General features: G+C 42.5%; 2 protein-coding genes across 3 annotated transcripts in view; both read left to right on the top strand.

The window, feature by feature from the left end:
* The window catches only part of tbc1d2b (TBC1 domain family, member 2B), a 14,553-nt gene extending 5,753 nt beyond the window's left edge, over positions 1-8,800 (top strand). Inside the window, exons 5-13 of the mRNA XM_056416075.1 lie at positions 18-271; positions 3,098-3,520; positions 3,678-3,788; positions 3,988-4,184; positions 4,508-5,002; positions 5,092-5,209; positions 5,446-5,631; positions 5,959-6,080; positions 6,399-8,800. Coding sequence (XP_056272050.1) covers positions 18-271; positions 3,098-3,520; positions 3,678-3,788; positions 3,988-4,184; positions 4,508-5,002; positions 5,092-5,209; positions 5,446-5,631; positions 5,959-6,080; positions 6,399-6,594 — 2,102 coding nt within the window. The 3' untranslated portion in view covers positions 6,595-8,800. The remainder of the gene's footprint in view (positions 1-17; positions 272-3,097; positions 3,521-3,677; positions 3,789-3,987; positions 4,185-4,507; positions 5,003-5,091; positions 5,210-5,445; positions 5,632-5,958; positions 6,081-6,398) is intronic.
* dapk2b (death-associated protein kinase 2b) lies at positions 6,605-24,501 on the top strand. 2 transcript variants are annotated; one of them, XM_056416077.1, is made up of 12 exons: positions 6,612-9,131; positions 9,651-9,803; positions 15,485-15,706; positions 17,741-17,879; positions 18,962-19,091; positions 19,202-19,250; positions 19,344-19,370; positions 19,465-19,617; positions 20,069-20,114; positions 22,554-22,643; positions 22,761-22,841; positions 23,580-24,501. In XM_056416077.1, exons 2-12 carry the CDS (start codon positions 9,727-9,729, stop codon positions 23,655-23,657), a joined length of 1,092 nt encoding a protein of 363 aa, XP_056272052.1. In that variant the 5' UTR covers positions 6,612-9,131; positions 9,651-9,726; the 3' UTR covers positions 23,658-24,501. The 2 variants fall into 2 exon arrangements, with proteins under 2 accessions (XP_056272051.1, XP_056272052.1); XM_056416076.1 differs by lacking the exons at positions 22,554-22,643; positions 22,761-22,841; positions 23,580-24,501 and adding an exon at positions 20,805-22,387 and having other exon boundaries at positions 6,605-9,131.

Below are 24,501 nucleotides of genomic sequence, written 5' to 3'. Positions count from 1 at the left end.
TATCTCTTCTCTCTCAGATTCCTTTGGGTCATCGTTTACTTTTGACTTTGTGCGCAACTCAGCGCGTCCTAAGAAGCCTTTGCTTCGGGACATGATGGCCTCCGGGAGGTTTGGACGCACCTCCGAGACGCGCAGTGCCGAGAGCTCCCCGGTGGAGTGTAACGGCAGCAAGCCGTTGGAGATGCAGCTTCGCCTCCAGAGCCAGCAGGAAGAACTCGGCCGCATGCAGCACGAGCAGGCCAAACTCAGAGAAGAGCTGGCCAGTCAGAAGGTACATCTCACTCATTATCTCACCCAATGTAGTCTCATTTAAAGAAAGGATGTCACACACGTATATGGATGACATGAGAACAGGACATTCAGGGGTGGACTTGTCTCCACACAAGTATGGGGAAGTTTTTGCAATTATTGAGACAAAAATGTTGTCATCATCCGGTACCTGAAAGCTCTCTTGTTCATTCACTCGGTTATGCATCTTGCCTATGGTGCTTTCTTTATTTCTTCTCTAAGACTCGATGGTTTTCACACGTACCTGTAAATCTCCAGGATTGAATGTGTTAATTATTCACATTAGGAGTAATACCTTGCTGCTCTTACTCCCATCCATAAACTCAGCACAAGCCTGTGATTGTGGTTTCTGATTTAGCGGTTGGGTGTCATCACTAATACAGGAAGACAGCAAATGATTAGTCACGCTTGAGCGAGAAACAAGGAAACGGCAGTTCTGCTCACAACAATCGCAGCCGCGTCGTTCTTTGCCATTACCCTATTCTTGTTTGAGTGTTTTGAGACCGGCCGGTTGATGCCAACGGCTGCAACACTCGCTAGAGGAATATTTTAAGTGTGAGTGTGTGCCTCTCCTGTAAAGTGGTTTGCTGCCAGCTCAAACTTGAACCAGAATGAACCCAGTAACTCAGAGTATCGGACTCCACTGGCTGTAACTGCATTAGTGTTGTTGTAAATATCCAGACACAGCTGACATTGTATTGTTACTACGATTGATATTGTAGTACACTATGGCCTCCAGGTAATGTTTGGTCGAGACGTAATTTGTTAGTAATGTTGAGAAGTCCCCACATACGCTCCCTTGTTTATGCTGCTGAACGTGTTTAAATACAATGGCAACTGTTTGTAAAAAACACAATGTTGGCTGTGTTCAATTAAATCCTCTGACCCCTCTGTCGACAGTTTGTTCAATCAGATAGTTGCCAATGACAACTGTAAGTTTTCGTTGTATGTCCCAGTATATCTGCATCAGGGAGACCACTTACAAACCCATATGGGAAAATGTGTGGGCCAAGTAGTTGCACCTTAGTCACAGTATTTGCTTTATGATATACATGGCAAACTTTTGTTACTGAATTGTATGATTTGTCACATGACCTCTTGGCAGTGTGATGGCTGTGTTACCCAGGGTTTTTCCTGCATAGAGAAAATTTGGGCGCGCCTAAGCCGTTTTCCCGAACGCCTATGACAAATCCCAAGCGCCTAAGGCAAAAAAAGTCCGCGATGGGAACAAAACAAACAAACCTGTGTTCATCACGTGCATGTCAGCGAATATGTTCTCAATAGTATGTTTCAAGTAGGCTACAGCCGAACCCTCGTTCTGTTTTGATTAATAGTAATCGAGTTGATAAGCGTGTCTTCTTGTCTGATCAATACGCAGCTGTGAGGTGCGCGAATGGACAGAGCGGCCAGCTGCTGATCACTCAACAGCCCGACGTGCACGAATACACCTGGACTATTGTCAATAGGGATGCACCGATCTGATCGGCGCCGATCCATATCGGCCGATATTCCCATTATCGGTTTTGATCGGTGTTCTCAACTTGGCCGATCAGATGACGTAAAATCTGCGAGAACTATCAGAGACGTTTCAATCGCGGCGCATCGCAACGGAGACGATGCGCCCGGCGAGGGCCGCAGAGTGAGAGGACCACGAGGGGATCCTCACGCACCGAGCGGCGTCCCCGTCCCCCGAGTTGAATCACTGGGTCAACTCAGCCGACTCTCACGTGTCTGCCCCTAATGACTGTTGTTGACGGTAAATGCATTCTATCGGGAGCACGCGAGGGTTTTGATCAAGTTAGCGGAAGGTTTTATGTGACAACATCCGGTTTTGCAAAGTTAGCGGAAATAACCACGTGAAACAACATCCGTTTTTCAAAATAAGATGTCGACAAATCATACACAAACATATACAAGTGAACAATGAACTGATTTTGTATCTTTAGAGATCTTTTCTGAGATTTAGCTTAAATTATGCTAACATTAAAACATTTTTACTGTCCCAAGGAAGAGTTTATAAAAATAAGTCAGACTTTTGTATGTTAAAAAAAGTCCTGTAAATAGATTTCCCCAGGAGTTCCAGGAAATTAATAATGCAGACGTGTTCCATACATATCTGAAATCCCCTACAATAGCAATCAAACAATTTTAATGTATCAATTAGGACATTTTTCAAAGTAAAAGTCCTAAATGCTTAAAGAAATCGGTAATTTCTTTAATGTTTGAGGTGCTTTATATATGTATTTCCTCATATTCCGAGGCAATAATGCTACACAATAAATAGAATGCTTAAATCAACACCGTGATCGGTTTTATCGGATCGGCAGATACTGATTTCAGTGATCGGTGATCGGCACCAAAAAACCTGATCGGTGCATCTCTAATTGTCAATCTATTAGCCTATCTATTTTAGCAAAATGTTTTCCTCAAGCATTGCCTCCATTATTTATGGAAAAAAAAAAAAAACATAGATGTCTGCTAATTACGGTGACATGGCAATACAGACAAACATTTTTTTGGGGAGCACCGAAGACCCATTTTGACCCAGGAAAAACCCTGATGTTGCTTCTTCACTCAGTAATATGGCTCATATTACTGGCCTTGTGCCAGTCATGCCAGTTATTGAAAAGAGGATTTAAATTTCTTTTAATTGTTTAAAATTAATTGTTTGTACCTTTTTCCCACAAGGACAAACAAGGAACATTGAATTAAAAGTATACATTTTTACCGTGATTCAGGCGTCTACATTTTAAGTCATAATCTTGATTAATGCAATGTGTTGAAAAGAAAATCCTCTTTACTCCATCAGGAGTTGGTGAGACTTTTGCAGCAGACTCTGAGAACCTCCCAGTGCGACAGGCCGCCGGTGCACCGTCCTCCCCCGGCTCCAGCTTCATCCGCAGCTTCAGACCAGACTCAAGGTTCGGAAGTAACCCTGCAAGAGGCCGGCCAGTTGGACGCTCTGCTTCAGGAAAGAAACGGGCAGGTCCAGGACTTGTGTGGCCACATGGAGCGTCTCGCCTTGGAGAAGGAGAGTCTGCAACAAGAGCTGAAGGGCCTGAAGATAAAGGTGGGGGAGATAAACGACCAACTGGGGATGCTGATGGAGACCATCCAGGCCAAGGACGAGGTCATCATCAAGCTGTCGCAGCCGAGTTCAGAGCAGAGCGCCACTCCCAACGAAGGCTCTCTGTCCCTTAACAAAGATCAGGAGGAGGTGGACATCCTGAAGGTACAGAAGAAGACTTTTCAACCAGATATACTATAGTTGACATAAATGATACAGATGATAAGAACTGTGCGTGTACTGAAGAACATATCTTTGGTTATAGAACTAATTTCTTTCGCCACTCGTCGTCTGATTAATGCTCGTGTTTCTACAATTTCAGGACAGTCTTCAAGGCTACAAATCCCAGAACAAGTTCCTGAACAAGGAGATCCTGGAGCTGACCGTGTTACGCAGGAACGCAGAGAGTAGAGAAAAGACTTTCGAAGCAAAGGTACTACCCTGTGTTTGTCGGTGAATTGTGCATTATTCTTTTAGAATAGAAACATGAAGTCTGAGTAGCTTGAAGGGGAAGTCCAGTATTGACTTTAGCTGGTGCCGAGTTGGAACAATGAATAACAAACTATATTCTTGCAGCGGTGCGTTATATGAGCAAAGACACTGATTCAATTTGTCTGTTGCCTTTGCTGCAGTACACGGTCCTGGAGGCGAAGCTTTGCCAGGTGGAGAGTAAGTTTCTGGTGCTGCTTCAAGAAGTGAAGAACCCCGTTTGTTCATCTTCAGAGCAGAGCCCAGCGCGAGAGGTCATCTCCCGATTATTAGAGGATGCGCTGCAGGTGGAAAGCTCTGACCAGCAGGAGCACCCCATCTTCAAACCAAATATTGTCGGGTAAGAACTAGGCCAACAAGCTTTTTTTTATATTGTTGTTGTAAATCAGATTAAACAATTTCCCAGCAATTTAACATTTATACATGTTTTCCAAAGATGAACGGCTAAATGTAGCTGATGCTCATTCATTGCAGGATGTAGCTCTGCTAATTGGTATTGTGTTGGTTATTGATGCGCTGACTTCTTTGCTCTCTCAGGCTTGTCCTTTATGGCTCGTTAAAATGCATTGTTAGCAATTCAGTGACGTAGCAGATTAAGCAAACGTGGGTCCCACTATAAGTGTTGTTGAATTTAATTGTTTCTACATTTTCTCTCCTCCTCAGTGAATATGACACGTTTGGCTTCAAGACTGTCCCTGAGGAGGATGAAGAGGAGGAGAGGTTGTTTGCGAAGGTGAGAGCCCTGGAGCTGAAGTCTCTCTCCATGACGGATCAGGAGGTGTCCGTCGGGGTGAAGTGGGAGAACTATCTGGCCAGCATCATGAACAGAGACCCGGTGCGCTCCCCCGAGCTCAAGGGCCTGTTCCGTTACGGGGTGCCCCATGAGCACCGGTCCCTGGTGTGGCGCTGGTGTGTCTCCTTCCACGTCAAGAAGTTTCGCGACAACTTGGCCCCTGACTACTATGAGACCTTACTCAATGTTGCAAGGGACAAGCCCAACCCGGCCTCAAAGCAGATCGAGCTGGATTTGCTGCGTACTTTGCCCAACAACAAGCACTATTCCTCACCGAGTGCAGGCGGCATACAGAAACTCAGGAACGTCCTGATGGCTTTCTCCTGGAGGAATCCAGATATCGGCTACTGTCAGGGGCTGAACAGGTACAGGGGGGTTCTGGGTTCTCTCCCTCTATCCGTCTCTTCATCTTTGCCTTTTAACTATTCCTTTTTATTTCATTTGGTCCATTCAGGCTGGCAGCTATCGCCTTGCTCTATCTGGACCAAGAGGACGCCTTCTGGTGCCTTATAGCCATTGTGGAGGTCTTCATGCCAAGAGACTATTACACCAAGACTCTGCTGGGCTCACAGGTGAATACGCTTATATTCTAGCATTGGAAGACGGAGGAAACGTTCCTTACTAGAGTTTACTTGTCTCTCTGCTGTCAGGGACGTCATAGTCATGTGACAGTGCGGCTCATGACTGATCGTACAAGGAATGTGTCACAGTAATCAGCGCTGCTTTCTTTATCTGCTGGGTTTGACCGTGTGTTCTATTGTGCTGTAAGACGCAGTAAAGGAGGTCAGTGTGTGTTGTCTTTTTGCAGGTCGACCAGCGTGTGTTCAAGGACCTGATGAGTGAAAAGCTCCCTCGGCTTCATGCCCACTTTGAGCAGAACAAGGTGGACTTCTCCCTCATCACTTTCAACTGGTTCCTGGTGGTGTTTGTGGACAGTTTGGTGAGCGACATCCTCTTCAAGATCTGGGATGCCTTTCTTTATGAAGGCCCTAAGGTGAGCGAGCCGGAATCAGATTCAGATCTTGCAGGGTTGAGTGATAATTCACTGTGTGTTCGTCACCATGAGTACATTCAGTTAGCTATGTGATCCATTGTTGATGTAAAACCTTTGATAGATGTATCAATATCCACATATATAGACACTTTATTCATAAAGACCCTATGTAGAGGTCTGTGGTGTCAATCCTACTTTTATTCAGCTGTTCTGCTTTTGCCTCACAACCTGACTGTTAGGACTGCTCTGCGCTGCATGTTCAGACATTCCTCTTGAAGAGATAAATACGGTCCCGGATACCACAGCTTTGTTCATTTTCCTCCACAGATCATATTTCGCTTCGCCCTCGCTCTCTTCAAGTACAAAGAGGAGGAGTTTTTGAAGTTGCAAGACTCCACGGCCATCTTTAAATATCTGAGGCACTTTACACACACAATCCTGGATTCAAGGTACAGCAACTGGAATTTGTTTTGATATTTTTTGTGTCTGCAGTAATAAGGAGCAAGGTAATAAACCTGGGAATAGCTTATCATATCTTCTTGCTGCATGGACAAGAACAAATGCTTTTCTACAGTCTGAGTTTTGCTTTTGTATACAGAATAATCCTAATAGTTGTTAAAAGTTTCTCTGAGAGATATTGGTAAGAAATACACATGGAAACCTAAAACTAATAAATAAAACGGGGACAACAGGATGTCAAATCTGCACAGCGCATGTAGAACAATAGAAAACCCTCCCGTACTGACGGGACTGTCTTTTTTTTCCAGGAAGCTGATGAACATCGCCTTCGGGGACATGAACCCTTTTCCCATGCGACAAATTCAGAACCGCCGCTCCTTTCATCTGGAGAAAGTCCGTCTTGAGCTGACCGAGCTGGAGGCGATCAGGCAGACCTTCCTCAGGGAGAGAGAGACGAGTCAGGACAGACGGAGCTTCGTCAGCGACGATGAGGAGGATAACTGACATCCAGGTTGTCGCTGGAGTGCGATGAGAAAAAGATCCTCTCCATACGTCGGTCAGGTGGTGCAGTCGTAACGTGATTTTTCTTAAAAGATAGTTGGAGTTAGTCTGGGTCGGACCAATCAACTTTCCATCAAAACATTCCAGGCCAAATGGGCTTTATATCAGTATTCCTGCCATTCAAATGCTTTATGCGTTGTGTTTGTGTATATGCCTTCTGCACAGCTCAACCTTCAGTGCCAAGCTACACTCTTGCAGTCCGAATCAGTATTTTAAAAACATGGCTATGATCTTTTAATAGTTGTCTGTTGAAGGAATGAGTGTTTTTTTCTTTTCTGCCCTCAGTCCCTTTCATGCAGGTCTTAAAATTGTTTACCTAAATCTACCACGTTAACGCTCAACAACACATCTTATGGATTTAAATCCTTGATGCACTTGTATCCCTTATGCTGGAATTCAAATGTGGCTGAAAGTTCTGATCACAAAGTTGTTCCAAAATTGTTCATTTATTTCCGTCCTCTAGAGTTTACACAAAGATATCCTATCAAACTTAGTGATCTCAAACTTAATCGTCCCATGTCTTATCCTTCACATTGATGGCATTTGGACTATTTTGGGGAAACAATGCTTGTGTTTGAATTTATATCTCAGGATTCAGATAAAATTACGAGTCATTCCAGATTTGTCAGTCTATATAATTTGAGATATTGTTTTTTCAAGGGGTTTAACTAAGGGGTATATAATTAAAATGTTATTTTATACTTAACAGTCATTTAAATACTTAATTTTCCAAAATGTATGTCTAAAAATCTTAAACTGTTTTGCACCTTCATCTGTACTTGAGTAAAGACAACATGGTGTGTTTGGTTGGGAGAATATTTAACATTGGCATCCAATTCAAAAACTACATCGGAGTATTCCTATGAAGGACCTGGTTATCTGACTATTTAATGATAAGTATTCTAAATCTGTGTATTAAGATTATTCTGCCTTGCCTTGTTTAAGTAATGTTCTTGATTTTAAACAGTGATTTACATTTGGATTATTAGGTGCAAAAAGGGATGTAATTTCCCCCGACTAAAACCTGCAGTACATGCTTAATGCTGGAATTCCCTTTTGGATGTATTTGCATTTGTTGTCCTCAGTGTGGCAGTATAACATGTGCCTGTCCATTGTTTACACTAGTTCAGTTTATCCACAGGTTGATTTTACTTCATTATACAGTATTGATTAGATGTTTGTGAAGTCACTCTGTCACCACGGTGGCTTGTAATCTATGAGGAAGTGTTCAGGAGTGTGGCAACATCTTTCTGTCTTCCGCATCCAGGTACTTACAGAAGACTGTTTACTCTTTAGCACTGTGACCATATTCTCTATTACACTTGTTTTACAATTTGTACTGTTAAATATTCCGATATGAACCAATGACTTGCTTAGAATGAAACCACATTTATTTTAATCTGTTTAAATCTACAAGAGGGGAATATGTTTTCTTTCACTTAGCCCCTTCTCTTGTGTTCTGATTTATTGTTTACGGTTTGTTATAACTTTTTAATAATGTTGTCATTTCCTTTATTTTTATATTATTTGACTCTACTTGCTGTTACCATGTTTTATATTTGCTGTTAGTTACATAATATCTGTTCTGATATTGTCAGCCTTGGCACCATGCCTACATGTTTCTCTTGAACCACCTGAACTTGTGAACAAATTACATACTTGTGGTTGTTTTAATGATGGAAATGTGAATGAAAAATATCTCTAAGAAGAGATTTAATTAGCTTGTCGTCATGGGAGCAGGTCTTTCATGAGACTTAGATCAGTTTAAGATGGAAAGATTTCTGAGGTCCTTTCATTTTGTCAGAGGGCTCATACAGGTAATGCTCATATTTTTAATACATATATGTTCTAAGCATATTTTGCATGCATTTTCTTGTTTTCTGTCAGTTTCATATTCACATTGAATAAGCTATGTTTAATTATATTCTTTAATTTCTCTCTTTTGCTTTTCCCAGCAATGTATTGCACACATTAAGGACAAGATTACTTCAGAATATTATAGGGCACTTCACTTTTTCTTCTTTTTAAATCTGGTCTCTTTTTGATTGTTAATTTGTAGCATTTAATGACACACTTTTATGTTACATCATTGAGTATATGCCACTGTATGTTTTTGGAAAACCAGTAAAAAGACACATTCAACAAACAACAGCTGACTGAGTGTGATCTGACTCATCTGCAGGTGTTCATAAGAAGTCAAAAGAAACCGCTCGCTGCAGTAATCCTCAATTCCTTAAGTGTTGTTCCAGAATAAATGCCAGAGGTGGTCATCTTTATTGATAGCCTGTCTCCCTCATGCATGCAGTTTCATAATAGCGCCATCAGGGGGAGGGACTTCTGCAGACACAAACGCCTGATGGTGCTGCCATCAGTGACACAACAGAGAGCAAAGCAGCAGTTTGGTGCCTGAGCGACAGCCGAGAGGAGAACCGGTGCAAGCCGATCGGCAGCTCTGCGTCTGACAGAAGCTCCGACACAAGGTCAGTTTGTGTGAAGCCATGCAACTTATCAGATAGTAAACATGTTGTGTATCAGTTTTTTGTCTTCATATTTCTACATGTACATAAGTGATCACTCTTTTAGTGTCCACTTACTCAGTATTCTGTTTTTTTTAATTGGAATTCATAGCAGTAAAACATGTTTAATTCTTAATAGTTACAAAGCATATTTTTTTGGCAAACAAAATGTTTCACAATAAGAGCAAATTGCACATATGTCCTAATTACTCTTTTTTAAAATTAGTTATCACTGTAACTAGTCACTGTTACACTGCCCAGCTTGGCACAGTTCAGTTATGCTTATTAAACTTTTAAAGCCAATAATCAGAGTTTAGACAAGGGAAAGACTCTTTTGCTGGTGAACTTATAGTGTTTAGGCTTTCTTAACAGGAAGGTGAGCGTAGGTACAACTCTGAGATGGAATGCTCCACAAGCTGGAACATGTAAACAAGCGCATCACTCCAGTCAGAAATCAACAGGTACACCTCTTTGTATCATCAGGGTTGGACCCGAGGGGAAAGGGAACGAGCTGGATAGACGAGCTTCAGTGTACACATCAAGAAGATAAACTACACTAATGAAGACACCTGGCATGGCGGTATTCAAGCAGCAGCATGTGGATGATTTCTATGAAATTGGAGAAGATCTAGGAAGGTGAGTAGTTTTCAAAGCTGTACAGTAGAGCATGCAGAGATGTTTAATTCCACAATGATCCTCCTCACTGTGTGACTCAGAGTGTGATTCAGCTCTGCCCTGCAGGCCTGTTGACACCGCGGTCCTCGTGTGTACGTAGGTATGCACACAGCTGGCCTGTTTAAGCTTGAGTTGGGGAGTGTCGCTGCGTTGAAGTAGGCTGAAGTTTACATTGAGAGATAAAGTTTCACACACACTCCAAGAAAACAAGCTCTCGTTGGCCGTGATATGTCCCATCAGGAAAGAGAATACAAGTAGATAGACTGCTTTTGCAAGAGCTTCTTCTGGGTGGTGGATCAATGTGGATCCAGATGTGGAGGAGGGGTGTAAATCAAGTCACACATCGAGGAAATGGTGTCCCATGGGGAAATAGTTAAAAGGAAGTTGGCGGGTTGCACTGTGGTTTGAGGAAGCTACAAATCAACTCTGCCTGGAAAGGCAGCTTTTGGGGTGTGCACCACATGCTAACAGATAGAGAGGGTGTGAAAAGAAAGTGTCTGACCTCCAACATTTCACTACTAGTCAAAACATACACGATGTCCCGGTGCTTGCTGGTTTTTTACTGCTCAGCTTCTTTGACACACCCTGATAGAATAAACCAAGAGCTGCTGTTGAAATTGGTGCTCCAGCTGCATCTCTACGCCTACAGAGGAAGAGTTTTGTGTCCAGTATTGACACTTTCATTGTATTCCACGTTGAGGTTCCGCAATATTTGCCCCATGATATATTAAAATTCATCTGTGTATGAAAAGATTCTCCATTAATAGGATATATTGGGAATTCACTTAAATGATAATTAGTACCATTTTTAAATAAGGCACCCTTTATTTGTTGCAACTACTGCTTTATTAAGTGTCCATATATCATGTACTAATGCTTTATGGATCAGTTATAAGTCAGAAGTAAGAACAACTTTCTTACTTTGTGGGGAAGAGCTGCAGAACATATGGACTTAAATCCACATGTTATGAATTGATTATTTCCTTTGTTTCGAAGTTTTGAGTTATCAACAATTTATAGTGGCAGATTATTTTCCCACATTAAAGGTGCCCCCCTGATTATTTAACGAGTTTAGCAGACAAAGCCAGTGTCGTACTAGCCAGAACCTGTGAAATCAAAAGTTGTTCTTATTGATGGATTTGCACTGCTCTATGAAAGATTACTGAATGATTTCATTACATCGAGCAAACGCTTGAAACAAAGAGCGTATTAAAAGTCCTTTCTAAAGCCTTTATGGTTGAGTGAGTGCCTTGGGGAGAGTAATACATCAGCTCTTCTGTCATGGGAAATAGAAAGTGAACGTGGTTAAAAGCCGCAGATGCCTGCAAGTGAAACCAAGAAAGGTTTTAGATTCTTATCACCGGTTCAGCAGCGGAATTTGTTTTGCTTACAGTTCTGCTGTGTTGTCGTGACAACTGGGTCGTGAGTTTTTGGAGGATTTGCAGCCCACCCCACCCACGGTTTGATAGAGCCTCATAGGTTCAGACCTTTCCGCAGTTCGCCACAATGGAACCGTTCCTCAATTGTCCTCTTGAGAGGGGAGATTTGAGGGGGCCAAAAGCTGATCTGTGTGGAGTAGTTAATATGTTCTGTGCTCCATGGAACTGTTGAGCCATACAGCGCAAGAAAGTCAATTTATCACCCTGTTCACCTACTGTCAGATTTGAGTGTCACAGGGCCCAACGCAGTTGTACTCAATGTTTCTTTCCACTATTGGCGTGATGCGAGTCATTTACTGATGATGACATCCAGTCGGATGTGACACAATGTGAGCCCACAGCTGCCACCAGCCCTCCCACAGGACCGGTGAGACTGTGGTGAGCCGTTATAGAAGCGACCGTCAAGGCGGATCGTGAAATATGTGAACTCGACCTGTCAACAACATGGTACACTATTCTCCATATTTGGTCATAACACCCGAGAACTACCGTCTTTGCTAGACGCTGATACTGTGGCGACCATGAATGAAATAACATCATCTTTTTTGTCAACAATGAATGGCAATAATTCACAGGGTGCACTATTGAAAAGGAATTGCCACTGTCTTTGGATGGCTGAATAAAATGTTAATTCTTTTAACCCTTGTGTTGCCTTAGGGTCATTTTGACCCGAATCAATATTACACCCTCCCCCCGTCTTTGGGTCATTTTGACCCGATTCAATGTTTCACCCTCCTGTTACCTTTATATTTACTAACATATTTTACCCTTTGGGTTCAATTTGACGCCAGCAATTAAAACCTCCAGAAAATTATTAGAATTAATATTGTTTTCCAAGTTTAAGTGTGAGGCACTTTATATTTGTTTGTTGACTACCGAAAGAACACCGACATTAAACATTGAATGGGGTCAAATTAATCCTAAAGCGGGGGGAGGGTGTAATATTGATTCGGGTCAAAATGACCCTAAGGCAACACAAGGGTTAAACGTAGATCCTCTCCAGGTTTCACGTTGGTTAGAACAGAAAGTCGTGTGTCTGGTGTTTTCGGCCTCGTTAGTGACGCGGCTTCAAAGATGGAAATGTTGGTCTGAAACTATTGGATGAATTGCTGTGAAATTTGTCCACAATATCCATCGTTTCAGCTAGTGCCACAATCAAATATTGATATTTCAAATTATACATTTTTTATTTACAACCAAACAACGGCAAAACATTCCCCTCGGTACCAACATTAAATATGTCTAAATAGCAACAGCAAGACTAAAATGGTCACCAAAGATGATGAACATGCTACACGTCATCACGGAAGCATGATGTGCATTGTTAGCATGTTAATGTTAGTATTTACTACCAAATCTTCCCTTGTTATTATGCTACTCAAATGTCTACTTCCAACTGAATGCAGGAACACTGAAAAGGTCACATCACACTAGATGTGTAAAGTGTTTCCCAATTTGTCTCTGGCCATGTCATATTTGTAATTTCTAGAAATACTCACCACATTCTTGCAGAAGGAAATGAATTAGAGAAATGTTTTCAGTTTGCAGAAGTTTGTTGTCGTCGGGGACGATGCGGGGGGGTGGGGGGGCAGTGGTGTAGATTTAGGGCTGCAGCGTTCACAGATTAGATGGGTTGAAGTGGAAAGAGCAGGCGGGAGCTGCTTATGAATGCAGTAAAGTGCTTGAATTGCTCCAAAAGGATTTACTGTACATGATATATCTATAGTACAGACAGTAGGCATGCATGTACACGGAGCGGGACAAGAAGGCATGTAATCTGCTCTGGAGAAAAGTCAGTTATGATGTTGAGTGGATGAAAAATGGATGTATTCAGTGGAGCGACGGAGGGAACTCCACTCACCCATACTGCTCCTCCTCAGATGTATTGTTGACATTGGACCACTTCGAACAAGTGAGATTCTAAAGTATTCTGAACATTTCATGTGCATACATGTTGAGATATTTCACGGCAATAGCAAATAACGGGGTTTCAAGCAATGATGAGTCATATTTGAGAAATTTGAGCTGCTTTTCCAGGGTGGATAGGCACAGGGCTTGGTTCGTTAGGAATCTAGCCGTCTTGGTCACCGTGCCCCAGAGGTTCAGTTGAGAAATGTGTTTAAATATTGGGACGGCGCCACTTGTCTGAGCATTCCTCCAACCTTGGCTGTGGATAATGACCTTCAGCTGTTCGATGTGGAAACTCTGCAGGGAGATGGTTCTTTCAGCCCCACTGGCCGGCTTAGAGCTAAGACAGCCGGCACGCCCGGCCCGTTGTGGAATACCACTCCCAGCATCATCGCTGTTACTCTGCACCTCATAACGACACAAAAGCAAAGCCCCGGCACTTGCACTGACATTTGGGCTACGACACATGACGAGAGGTCATTACATTCAGTCATCTCACATTGTTTATGATGCTGCCGCGTAACAGTTCCTCCCCTCAGGTTGCTTGATTTTTGTTTTTTCAAGTGGAATTCATTTAGCGCACTCCTCCTCAGTTCACACATACTTGGGTCATCTCGAACAGGGTCAGCTCTTCAGGGATGTCTCATGGGTGAAGCGTCCTGTGAATAGAACAGATAAAGGGCCATTTCAGAGTCCACGCTGCTGCTCTGCTTCAGCACTCCCAACCTGTTTTTTATTCTCCTGCCTTCTCTGGTGGGTTATATTCCCACTGACATCTGGTCATATAGTTTTCCTTTTCAAACTGTGGCAAATAAATATTGATTTAGACATGTGAGGTCAGTGTTTGCAGTGTGGTTGTACTTGATTGCATAATATTGGCCGTTCAATAGAACATTTTCTCCCCCCAGTGTCATAGCTGTTGAAGGTCTGGGTTTGAAAGTCCACCTCAGTAACTGATGTTTTTGAACAGGGTGTGCCTCAAAAAGAGCCAACTGTCTCAATCGTCCCACACTAATGCGCTTAACGAAAGGTTACTTTGTATTTAATCCATGAATTAGTTTTATGGTGAGCTGGCGCTTTCTCGATGTATAAATTGATTTGTGAAATGAGATTGGCAGAAGCACAGTTTTCCTTTTTACAGCCGCTCCAGCTCAGCGAGCGTTTTCCTTCTCCCAGTAGCGGCAGAGATGTAGCAGGTGGAGAACGAGCGTTTGTGTCTATTGTTAGCCCTTTAAAGACACCACGATGATAGTGGACGCAGACTGGACAGTCTCTCACAGCCACCATGGAATCGCTGTGTGGACAGTTATGTCCAAAACATATGCCTGCCCGTCATTATCTCTGTCCTCTCTCTCTGTGTGTTCTTTAACAATGTCTCAAAATACAACATAACTAATGTTGCATTTAATCATTTGCAAACATACGATACGTTATTCTGTCCACTGGCTTTATTATGTATAATCAAGTCGCTAGTCACAGCTGATTGTTCATATTCTCGGATCGCGTTCGTCTTCCCCAAAACCTTGTGCTCTGCTGCCCTCGTGTCTTTCTGTGGCCTGTTGCTGAGGGACCAGTGACTGAGAGGCTTGTCCTTCTGGGTGCATGGAGTGGACCGGTCAGCCCACAGCAGCAGGAGGGACAGCAGACCGAGACTGTCAGGGCTGGTCTGATAATAAAGCCATGGAGACTCGCCACATATATTTAACTGGGCGACAGTGCTGGGAGATGTTGTCACACTTGTCTGTCAGTTGGCCGATATTATGTTAGGGGGGCGGTTACAATAGAGATAACGAAATCTACTGGAGGAGTCGCCCGTCTTTAAGCTGAAATGCCCATTCTAGGTTAGTATTGCTCAGGATTTAAGCTCATTAACAATATGCCTTGATCACTTGTCCACAGGTTGTAACATGCAATACGAGATCACACTGAGAAGAGTGAAATAATAATCCACTAAGAGAGGGCCGCTCCTCGGTTGGGAAATATTCAGAGTTTCTTGGATTTTTTTCAGTGGACTGATTTCTCTCGGATGGCTAGAAATTAGGCAGGAAGGTTGCTGCAGTGGGATGACAGCAGCTCTGTCAACACTGCCTGTCTGATTGTTCTCTGTCTGGCAGGGAAACAGGAAGTGATGGAGTATACTTCAATATTTCATTTTTGACACACGGCTTCCTCTCTGACGTCTTTCTTCACCCGTAGTCATATCCTGTTGCTAATTCTTCAGAATGTTATTAGTGAGGGAGACAACGTAACTGTTATTAAGTAATATCTGTGTCTTTTTTTCTTTTGTGTCTGCAGTGGGCAGTTTGCAATTGTCAAACGTTGTATAGAAAGAAGTACAGGCATCGAATATGCAGCCAAGTTCATCAAGAAGCGCCAGAGTCGGGCCAGTAGACGCGGCGTAAAAAGAGATGCGATTGAGAGGGAAGTGGACATCCTGCAGCAGCTCCAGCACAACAACATTGTCGCACTACACGATGTGTTCGAGAACCGCACAGATGTGGTGCTCATCCTCGAACTGTGAGTCACTGCCTGATTTAACAAAGCATCACAATATCTCCACAGCACTACATACACCTCACAGAATATTTGTAGATTCCAGAAAGAACCAAATGTTGTTCAGTCAACAAGTTGTGTTGAGAAGAGGCCTCAGAGGGACGCGGACTGGCAACATGAAGGGCACAATTAGGACGAAAAGAAAGCTGCATCCAATCCCACCTGCTCTCAAGGTTGCTGTCATCCATCCCATTCTGAAGAAGCCCACCCTGGACCCGGAGGTTCTAGCCAACTACAGTCCTATCTCCAACCTCGCCTTCCTGTCCAAGGTGTTGGAGAAGGTAGTTGCTTCTCAACTTCAAGACTATCTCAAAAACAACAACTTATTTGAAAAATTCCAGTCAGGATTTCGTTCAGCCCACAGCACTGAAACAGCTTTACTAAAGGTGACAAATGACCTGCTGATGTCAGCCGATGCAGGATCACCCTCACTCCTCATCCTCCTGGATCTGACTGCTGCATTTGATACAGTGGATTACACCATCCTCCTAGAGCGCCTCCACACCACCATTGGACTATCAGACTCTGCACTCCAGTGGTTCCAGTCCTACCTTTCTGGCAGAACTGAATATGTTTCACTGGGAAGACGCAGGTCCAGACGGCTCCCAGTCTCCTGTGGTGTTCCACAAGGGTCGGTGCTCGGACCAATCCTCTTCATTATCTACATGCTCCCCCTCGGCCGTGTCGTCAGCAGACATAGGATGTCCTTCCATTGTTATGCTGACGACACACAGCTTTACATCAAAACTGCCCCAAACCCCTCTGCAGCCATGTCATGTGTCACCGCCTGTCTTGGGGAGATAAAGGCGTGGATGAGCAACAACTTTCTCCAGCTAAACAGCAGCAAAACTGAAGCCCTCCTTGTTGGCACTCCACACCAGGTTCAGACATCATCCATAACTCATCTCACCTTTGACAGTCAGGTCATACCCCTCTCCTCCACAATCACCAATCTGGGAGTTTGGTTTGACCCCCACCTGACCTTTACTGACAAAATAAAATTCCTGTGCAAAACCTCCTTTTATCATCTAAAAAAACATCTCCAAACTCTGCCCCACTTTAACCCTGTCAGACGCAGAGAAGCTCGTCCACGCCTTTATCTCCTCAAGACTGGACTACTGCAACTCACTCTACACTGGGATCACTGACAAGAACATCACCAAACTACAATATATCCAAAACAGCGCTGCCAGGGTCCTGAGGGGGAGTCCGGAAATATGACCACATATCACCCATTCTCCAATCACTGCACTGGCTCCCCATTTCATTCCGGATTAACTACAAGGTCCTAGTACTCACATATAAATGCATCAACGGACATGCACCCCCCTACCTACAAGAACTTATCACTCTCCTAACCTCCACCCGCACCCTCAGATCCACAGGCCGCTCGCTCCTTCGGGTCCCCAACACCAAGCTCCGCACCATGGGCGACCGGGCCTTTTGCTCGGCAGCGCCAGGCTTGTGGAACGGTCTCCCTGACCACCTGAGGGCAACTCAACCACTGAACTCTTTTAAGACTGGCCTAAAAACCTTTTTATTCAGGAAGGCATTTTTTACCTTGAGTTAATTTATTGTCAGCTATTACATTCTTATTTTTATTTTTTTAGGGGTTGCTTTAACTATGTTTTAATCGGTATTATTTGTTTTCACTGTGAAAATGAAATTTATTATTATTATTATTAATCAAATCAGGGGTCAGCTGACTGACGGAACAGTTACTGTTCAATGCACCATGTGCATCATTCAGTCGACTATGTTTTCTTCATATGAATATCAAAGAACATCTTGTTTATCGACTGGCAGTTTATGAAAAGGTTGAGAGGGATTTGTATGTAAGGCAAACCACAAACACACATATCCAAGGGGCCCTGAACCAGTGCATCCACATCCTGAAATCTCACTTTAGATAGTGTGCAGGTATGCTCCAGATTATCTGAGCCCACAGGATGTATCTCTGAGTGTGTCTGAGTGTGTCTGTGTGTGTGTTGTTTACAGGGTGTCTGGAGGAGAGCTGTTTGATTTCTTAGCTCAAAAAGAGTCTCTCAGTGAAGAGGAGGCTACTCGGTTTATCAGACAGATCCTCGATGGAGTCGAGTACCTCCACTCCAAGAGGATCGTTCATTTTGATCTAAAGGTACAACATGCTCCATCTGTGCATCATATGTAAATGTATATTTATCACCACTGTTACTGAATTGTAGGTACATGCAATGTCAAGTCGGGCTAAATTCTAAATATATATAGCAGATGTTTAGTGTCTCGCTCTTCTGACACATCCTTCCTGTTTTCTGTGGCTGAAGTCCAGACACTCGGTTACAGACACCACAAGGTTATCTGTGGACTTTCAGAGCCGTGTCGCCCACGCTGCTGATCGTCACCGTCCTGTTGCTCTGCAGCTCCCCTTCGCTCTTCATGCTTTTTGTTTGTCAATTAAGGAAAAAGAACATTCAGTGAAGGAATCCATGACCTTCACTTCACAATGACAGATCTGTGCACTCATTTTCAGAGGTTTAATAATCAGTTGAGGATTAAAAAAAACTTTGTGTCCAGTCAGCGCAGATGAGACCTTTATGTTGATTTATAGGAATCCAGAGCAACACCGTTGCCACGCTAATCCCATGAATTAAGTGTGAAAGTGGCAAGTTACTGTTTTACAAAGAGTTATGTGCCAAACTATTTCCCAGAATGTTTTTGGGTTGGGACCACAGCAGGCTGGTCACACATAAAATCGTCCATAACCCACATAAATATCAATTTGTCGTCTTTTTTTACACTTTTTTTACACTTTTGCTATTTGTGAGGATTTAATACATTAGACACATAGTGTTAATTACTTTAGAGGTGCCAAAGGTTTTGTTCTTTTTGGATAGAGGCAAGCGGCCGTGTCATAATGTGTTCAGCCTTTGCGTTTACTCCAGTAAACAAGCTGCTTGCAGAAGCTTCATAGTGAGAGTACCAACATGGGAGGGGAATACATTTTCTCATCCAACTCTTTGAAGCAAATACGCACGAGTTCCAAAGTGTAGTTTAATGTAAACAATTACAAACTAACAAATATGACTGTCACTGTTCCAATGTTTTTCTTTAATGCTTCCACAAAAGGAAAATTTAACCAGGTAACTTGTTTTTCTCAGTGTCGTTTATGAATGGTCCAAAATTTGTAGAAATCTGCTTCCAAATAAGCCAGTTTTTTGTTGTTGTTCTTTTCAACTTCAGCCTGAAAACATAATGCTGCTGGACAGGAATGTTCCTCTACCCCGCATCAAACTCATAGACTTTGGACTGGCACACAAAATTGAAGCTGGGACAGATTTCAAAGACATTTTTGGAACCCCTGAGTTTGTTGGTAAGTGTTTTTTTGTGAGAGGTGTTTGCAATGAAGAACATCTTAAGAAGATGCTTGGTGTTTGGCCTGCTGCTGTTTGTGATGCAGTGGTGTTTGCCGTCTATTTTCAGCTCCAGAGATAGTCAACTATGAGCCACTGGGATTGGAGGCAGACATGTGGTGAGAGCTTTTAATTGCCTGTGACTCGGCTGCCGTCCATACAACAGGCTTCAGTGCATAACTTTGGATTAACCTTGTGCCGTTCTTTCACAGGAGTATTGGAGTCATCACATATATACTGTAAGTTGGAATGATTCATTCTTATGACTGAGAATCTTAATGTGCCTCAAGAGATTATGGAGGACACTCAAAGTGTGTGGGAATGTGTTTTTAGTTTGAGCGGCGCGTCGCCTTTCCTCGGCGACTCGAAGCAGGAGACGCTGGGAAACATTTCGGCGTTGGACTACGATTTTGACGAAGAGCTCTTCAGCAATACAAGCGAGCTGGCCAAGAGCTTCATCAGACAGCTCCTGGTGAAGGACACAAGGTAAAAAAAAGAACTGACAAACAGCTGAAGGCCAAAGGTCAATTCTGACAATACACCGCCCAGTGTTGGAGGTTACACCGCAATAATTTCCAAGCACACATACTGTGCAGACCTGATCCAAATGAGAATAAAAAAGACAGCCAGTCTGTAGAAATCTAGTCCAAGGATTTAGGTACCTTTGTTTTTTTTGTTACGCAATGTGATACACTTAATATGACGAACAAACTAATGACAAGCAAATAACTGTGAAATATGTGATCTGGTTCTGGTTGCTTAACATGTGTTTCCATTTAAATGCACCTCCAGGAAACCAAATATTTCTGTGAAAGTTATCCCGGTGTGAACGTATTCCTGAGAGATTCACATCCCGAGGTCTTCACCAGACACTGTGTGATGTCGAGTTGTTTGGGCGTATTTGTTCAGCTGCATTTTCTCTCTCTCATGATTTAAGAAAACGGATGACCATACAAGAGGCCCTCAACCATCACTGGATTACGGTATGACCTTGATTTATATGTATTGTAGCATGTTTTTGTTCTCACAATAACATCTGACAGCCCCACTTCCTGCCACATGTGAACACAAGATCTAACTGTTGATGTCAAAGGCATCATGGGGGTTACAGGTGTGTTTCTTTTTAGAGAGGAACATCTTCAAATCTGCCAAAAAGTCATGCTGAAAAGGTTCACACACACTAACTATGTATATATACACATACATATGCACTCGTTTATTGAAAACATACTGTCTCACAGTTACTGTATATTATTTCCATCACTGCACCACATCTCTCTGATATTATGTTTTCACTATCAGACATGTTATCTAGAATTTCAAGAGATCGAACTGAAGATGTCACTAATTATGTTTTTTAATGGCATGAACATTTAACAACCTGTAATGTTGGAGGAGTCTACTCCAACATTGGACTCTGAGATGCATGCGAACGGTGTTGTGCTGCGGAGTCTTGGACATACGCATGAAGCCAGGAAACGTAACACCCATAACGGGATGGTGTGTTGTTTTTGTGGCGCTCTTCCCTGCCATGGCTTTCGCTGTGGAGTCGCACACTAATCCTACAGTGCCACGGTTGCCGAGAACGTCACCGCTGCGTGTGTTTTCGAGATTCAATAATGAGACAGCCTCTCACTCGGTGTCCCCCCTCCCCTCCACCCTTCTGTCTGAAGTCCTGGGACCACATAGAAGAGGAAATCGCTGCCCGTGAGGCTGAGAAGAAAGCGGAGCAGCTGAAGACGAAGCGTCTAAAAGAGTACACCATTCAGTCCCACTCCAGCATGCCCCAGAACAACACGTATGCCAACTTTGAGCGTTTTGCCCATGTGGTGGAGGACGTGAGTCTGATGGAGAGGGGGCTGTCCGAGGTGGCAGTAGCCCACCACACTCTGCAGGGTGATATCGAAGCGCTGCTCTCCATCTACAATGACAAGGAGAGCTGGTACAAGGAGGAGAGTGAGACTGCGAGGAAGCATCTGTCCCAGGTCCGCTTCGAGTTTTGTAAAGTGGAGGCCACGAGGAGGCTGCTGCAGGAGGACTTGAAGTCTATAGATGCCAATCTGGAGAGCATCAGTGTGAAGTATAGCCATAGGCAGAGTCAGCTGGACGCTCTGAGGCAGGAGCTGAACTCTGAGCTCCAGTGGCTGCAGGAGGTGATGGGCTCTCTGCATCCGGACGGCGCCGACAGCAGCAGTATGAATACGGACGTGAGGCATGCGATGAAGGAGCTGCTGCATCGGTCCTGCAGGAGGGAACTGAGCCCTGAGGCCAAACAGCCACTCACAGAGTCTGGCTAACATACACAAATGAAGATACTCTTCAATTGACCTTAAAAATGCGGCATTTAAAAAATAAAAAAAATAATGCTGTTTGAATTCTCATATTTTTTTTCAGCAGCACAAACTGAATGTTTATCCGTCACTTTACATTTGTTTATTTTTCTCAATTTAATGTTTTGTGTGACCTCATTTTCAGTTAAAGTAATAGTAGGAATAGGAATTTGAGGAAGTAAACTTATTTGCTTTCTTGCTAAGGGATCAGAAGATGGATATCACTTTCACATCTGTAGGGTAAATATGAAGATATGAGTGTCATCAAACTCTTGGTAAGAGATCAAATAAGCATATTTCCCAAACTGTCTAACTATTACTTTTAGATAGCAAGATTATAGCCGGAATTATTCTAAAATGTAATTGATACTAACGGATAATTATGCTCTTGTTTGATGAGAGGATTTCTTAGCTTTTTAATTTGAATAATTTATCTTGTACATGAATATCAGTTATGGATGGTTTTACTCTTTTCAATGTGATGCATCATAATTTCACATGTTTTTATTTATTTATTTTTTCATTCCATAATTTTGTTTTTATTTTATTGACTGTATATATTGAAAAAAACGTTATGTCCATTTGTAAAGTTACATGTGTAGTCTTTTTTTCCCTATTATCTATGATCTACTTTTCAGAGATTAAAATGTGCACTTTTAGAATAAGACTACATTTATTTAAGTAAAGGTAACAAAATAAATATTTAACTATTTTCTTTCTTTCTTTTGAGATGTTTTATGAGACATCAGGAACAACAACAATAACATCGATAATAAGACCACATGTGTTTCAAAAGGATATCATCTCTTTGTCAGTGTTTTTAGCATCACAACAGATATCCCTGTGCACGGCTCACACTTTGGGCCTTTGATGTACTCACTGACATTATCCACTGTCTTAACACTGAAATAAATGTTCTTTATATATCTGGTTGACAGATTCTTCTGTTTTGTGATCTGTGATTTTACCTCAGATTGAAGTGTCACAATTAGACCAGTGCCATAACGTTATGTTTATTAATTGACTTGAACATTTGACATTAATAATAAATATACTTTCCCCGTTATTTCATCCCTCATTGTGTTTCCGCAGCCTCTGAATACCAGACAGGTCATGGTGAAGAGGTTATCCGTGGTCAACTTGGAGAACTTCAGGAGACAGTATGCCAGACGCAGGTGGAAGGTACGGTTTCAGTATTTGTTGCACAGTTTGATTATTTCCTTACAATCAGGGTTCTATATAAATGTTGCTCTTCATTGCATGCAGGCCTCATTCTCATTGCTGTTATCTGTTCAACAGCTGACGTTCAGAATTGTGGCTTTGTGCAATCACTTAACGCGGATCATGAAGAAGGGGTCCAAGCTGCCTGAGCAGGAGGGGGTAAGAAATTACTTTTAACAGAAATGGATCAGTCCAAACTGTTTGGGAGGTTATTTCACTTCGCTTTCTTGGCAAAAGTTATTTGAGAAAATTGATACCGATCTCTAACATCTGCATGGTAAATATGAAGTTATAGAGACTTGGAGAAGCTCGCTGGCTCTGTCTCAAAGAAACTAATGGAGAGTTCAGGAAATCACTCTTCCCGGCCAAGAAATAGTGCAGCATAGTGCAGCACATGACCCCTCATAACACTGAAAATATAGGTATTTACACTTCAGTCTTTTTACAAATTAAACAAACGAGGTATAAGGTGTCAATGTGAGAACTCTGAAGGGGCTGGCAGGTGGATTTGGTTCCTTTCAGACAAAGCCAGGTCGGCCTAAGCTGTTTCCCATTTTCTTTTGGGGCTAAACTAAGCTCATCGGCTGCTGGCTGTAGCTTAACATTGACCACACTGTACAAACATGATGGTTTCATTCTCAACGAACGCTCAGCAAAAAGGTGAATACGCACATTTTCTCAAATGCTCAACAGTTGCTTTCAGAGTGACTGTTCTGTTGATATTGCAGTAGTAATTTGAACTGTATGCTTTGGACTCCTAATACATATTATTTGTTTACGCTGGTATTTTGCAGCAGGTTATTCATGGTGCCTGCTTCTTGTGTGAGATCCTGTCGTCACCTGTCACCACATCGTTTCACACCTGTTTTCTCAACTCAAACATTTTGATTATTTCAGAGGGATTGCGAAAGTGACCAAGAAGGAGAAATCCTGAAGAGGAGGCCGATGAGCAGAAAGAGAAGCAGCACTTCCTGAGAGCAAAGTGTGCCGGTCGAAGGGGTTCCGGTGATAAAATCGTGACTCTGCTGCTTTTTGACGCACACTGTGCAGCTGTTGCGTCTCATGGAGAGTCATCTTACACTGTCTGCTTGGGTGACTGCTATAAATGCAGTATTTTCATTGGGAAAATGTGCTGGAGGGATGATCCATAAAACCAATAGTTCATCTGGCGTGTGTTAAATTGTGTTCTACCATTTCTAAATTCAAGCTACCCTTTTCTGACATAAGAAGATATAAGTGGATTATTGTTGACAGGCCAATGTTAGCGCGCACACAGCTTCCTCCTATGACTGCAGTCTTAAAAGTCCCTCAGCTGTTGTTTCACATCCGAGTATTGACAGGGTTAAATTATTTTCTTTTTATTATGCAGGCTGCATGTTTGGATTTACGAGGTGTATTGTCCAACGCACTGAGCGATAAATAAAATGGTAGCAACTCTTCATAGCCAGATGTTTACATTTAGTTCTGCTTAACATACAGCAATGTTTGTGTAAACTGAACATTTACCGTTAGCTCTTCTTTTGCCACAGAAGAATTAGCTTGAACACAAACACATTTTACATTTCTGTCAATTATTTGTCCCCAATGTAGCAATAATTGCCTTTTATCTTGTGCATACATAAAGGCAGTATACACATTTCTTACATTTCACATTTGAACTTTTAAAACAATTGTTAGATTCTGATGTAGTGTAAATAAAATATCAGCCAAATGTCTTAATTTCACTGTTACTTATATCTTAGCTCATTAAAAACACATTATTTTTCTTTTCACTTGTATGTATTGTAAATTGAAATGTTTAATAAATTACTTGACATGA

The sequence above is a fragment of the Pseudoliparis swirei genome, chromosome 6, assembly GCF_029220125.1.
Source record: "Pseudoliparis swirei isolate HS2019 ecotype Mariana Trench chromosome 6, NWPU_hadal_v1, whole genome shotgun sequence".
NCBI classification, from domain to species: Eukaryota; Metazoa; Chordata; class Actinopteri; order Perciformes; family Liparidae; genus Pseudoliparis; species Pseudoliparis swirei.
The sequence above is the reverse complement of the archived record's forward strand: the minus strand, read 5'-3'. Positions and strand labels throughout refer to the sequence as shown.

Excerpts from the sequence above, each read along its gene's own strand:
- dapk2b (XM_056416076.1), top strand. The coding sequence starts at position 9,727 with ATGAAGACACCTGGCATGGCGGTATTCAAGCAGCAGCATGTGGATGAT. Across the intron at positions 9,804-15,484 it reads ATTGGAGAAGATCTAGGAAG|TGGGCAGTTTGCAATTGTCA; the intron begins GTGAGTAGTTTT and ends TTGTGTCTGCAG. Across the intron at positions 19,092-19,201 it reads TGGAACCCCTGAGTTTGTTG|CTCCAGAGATAGTCAACTAT; the intron begins GTAAGTGTTTTT and ends GTCTATTTTCAG.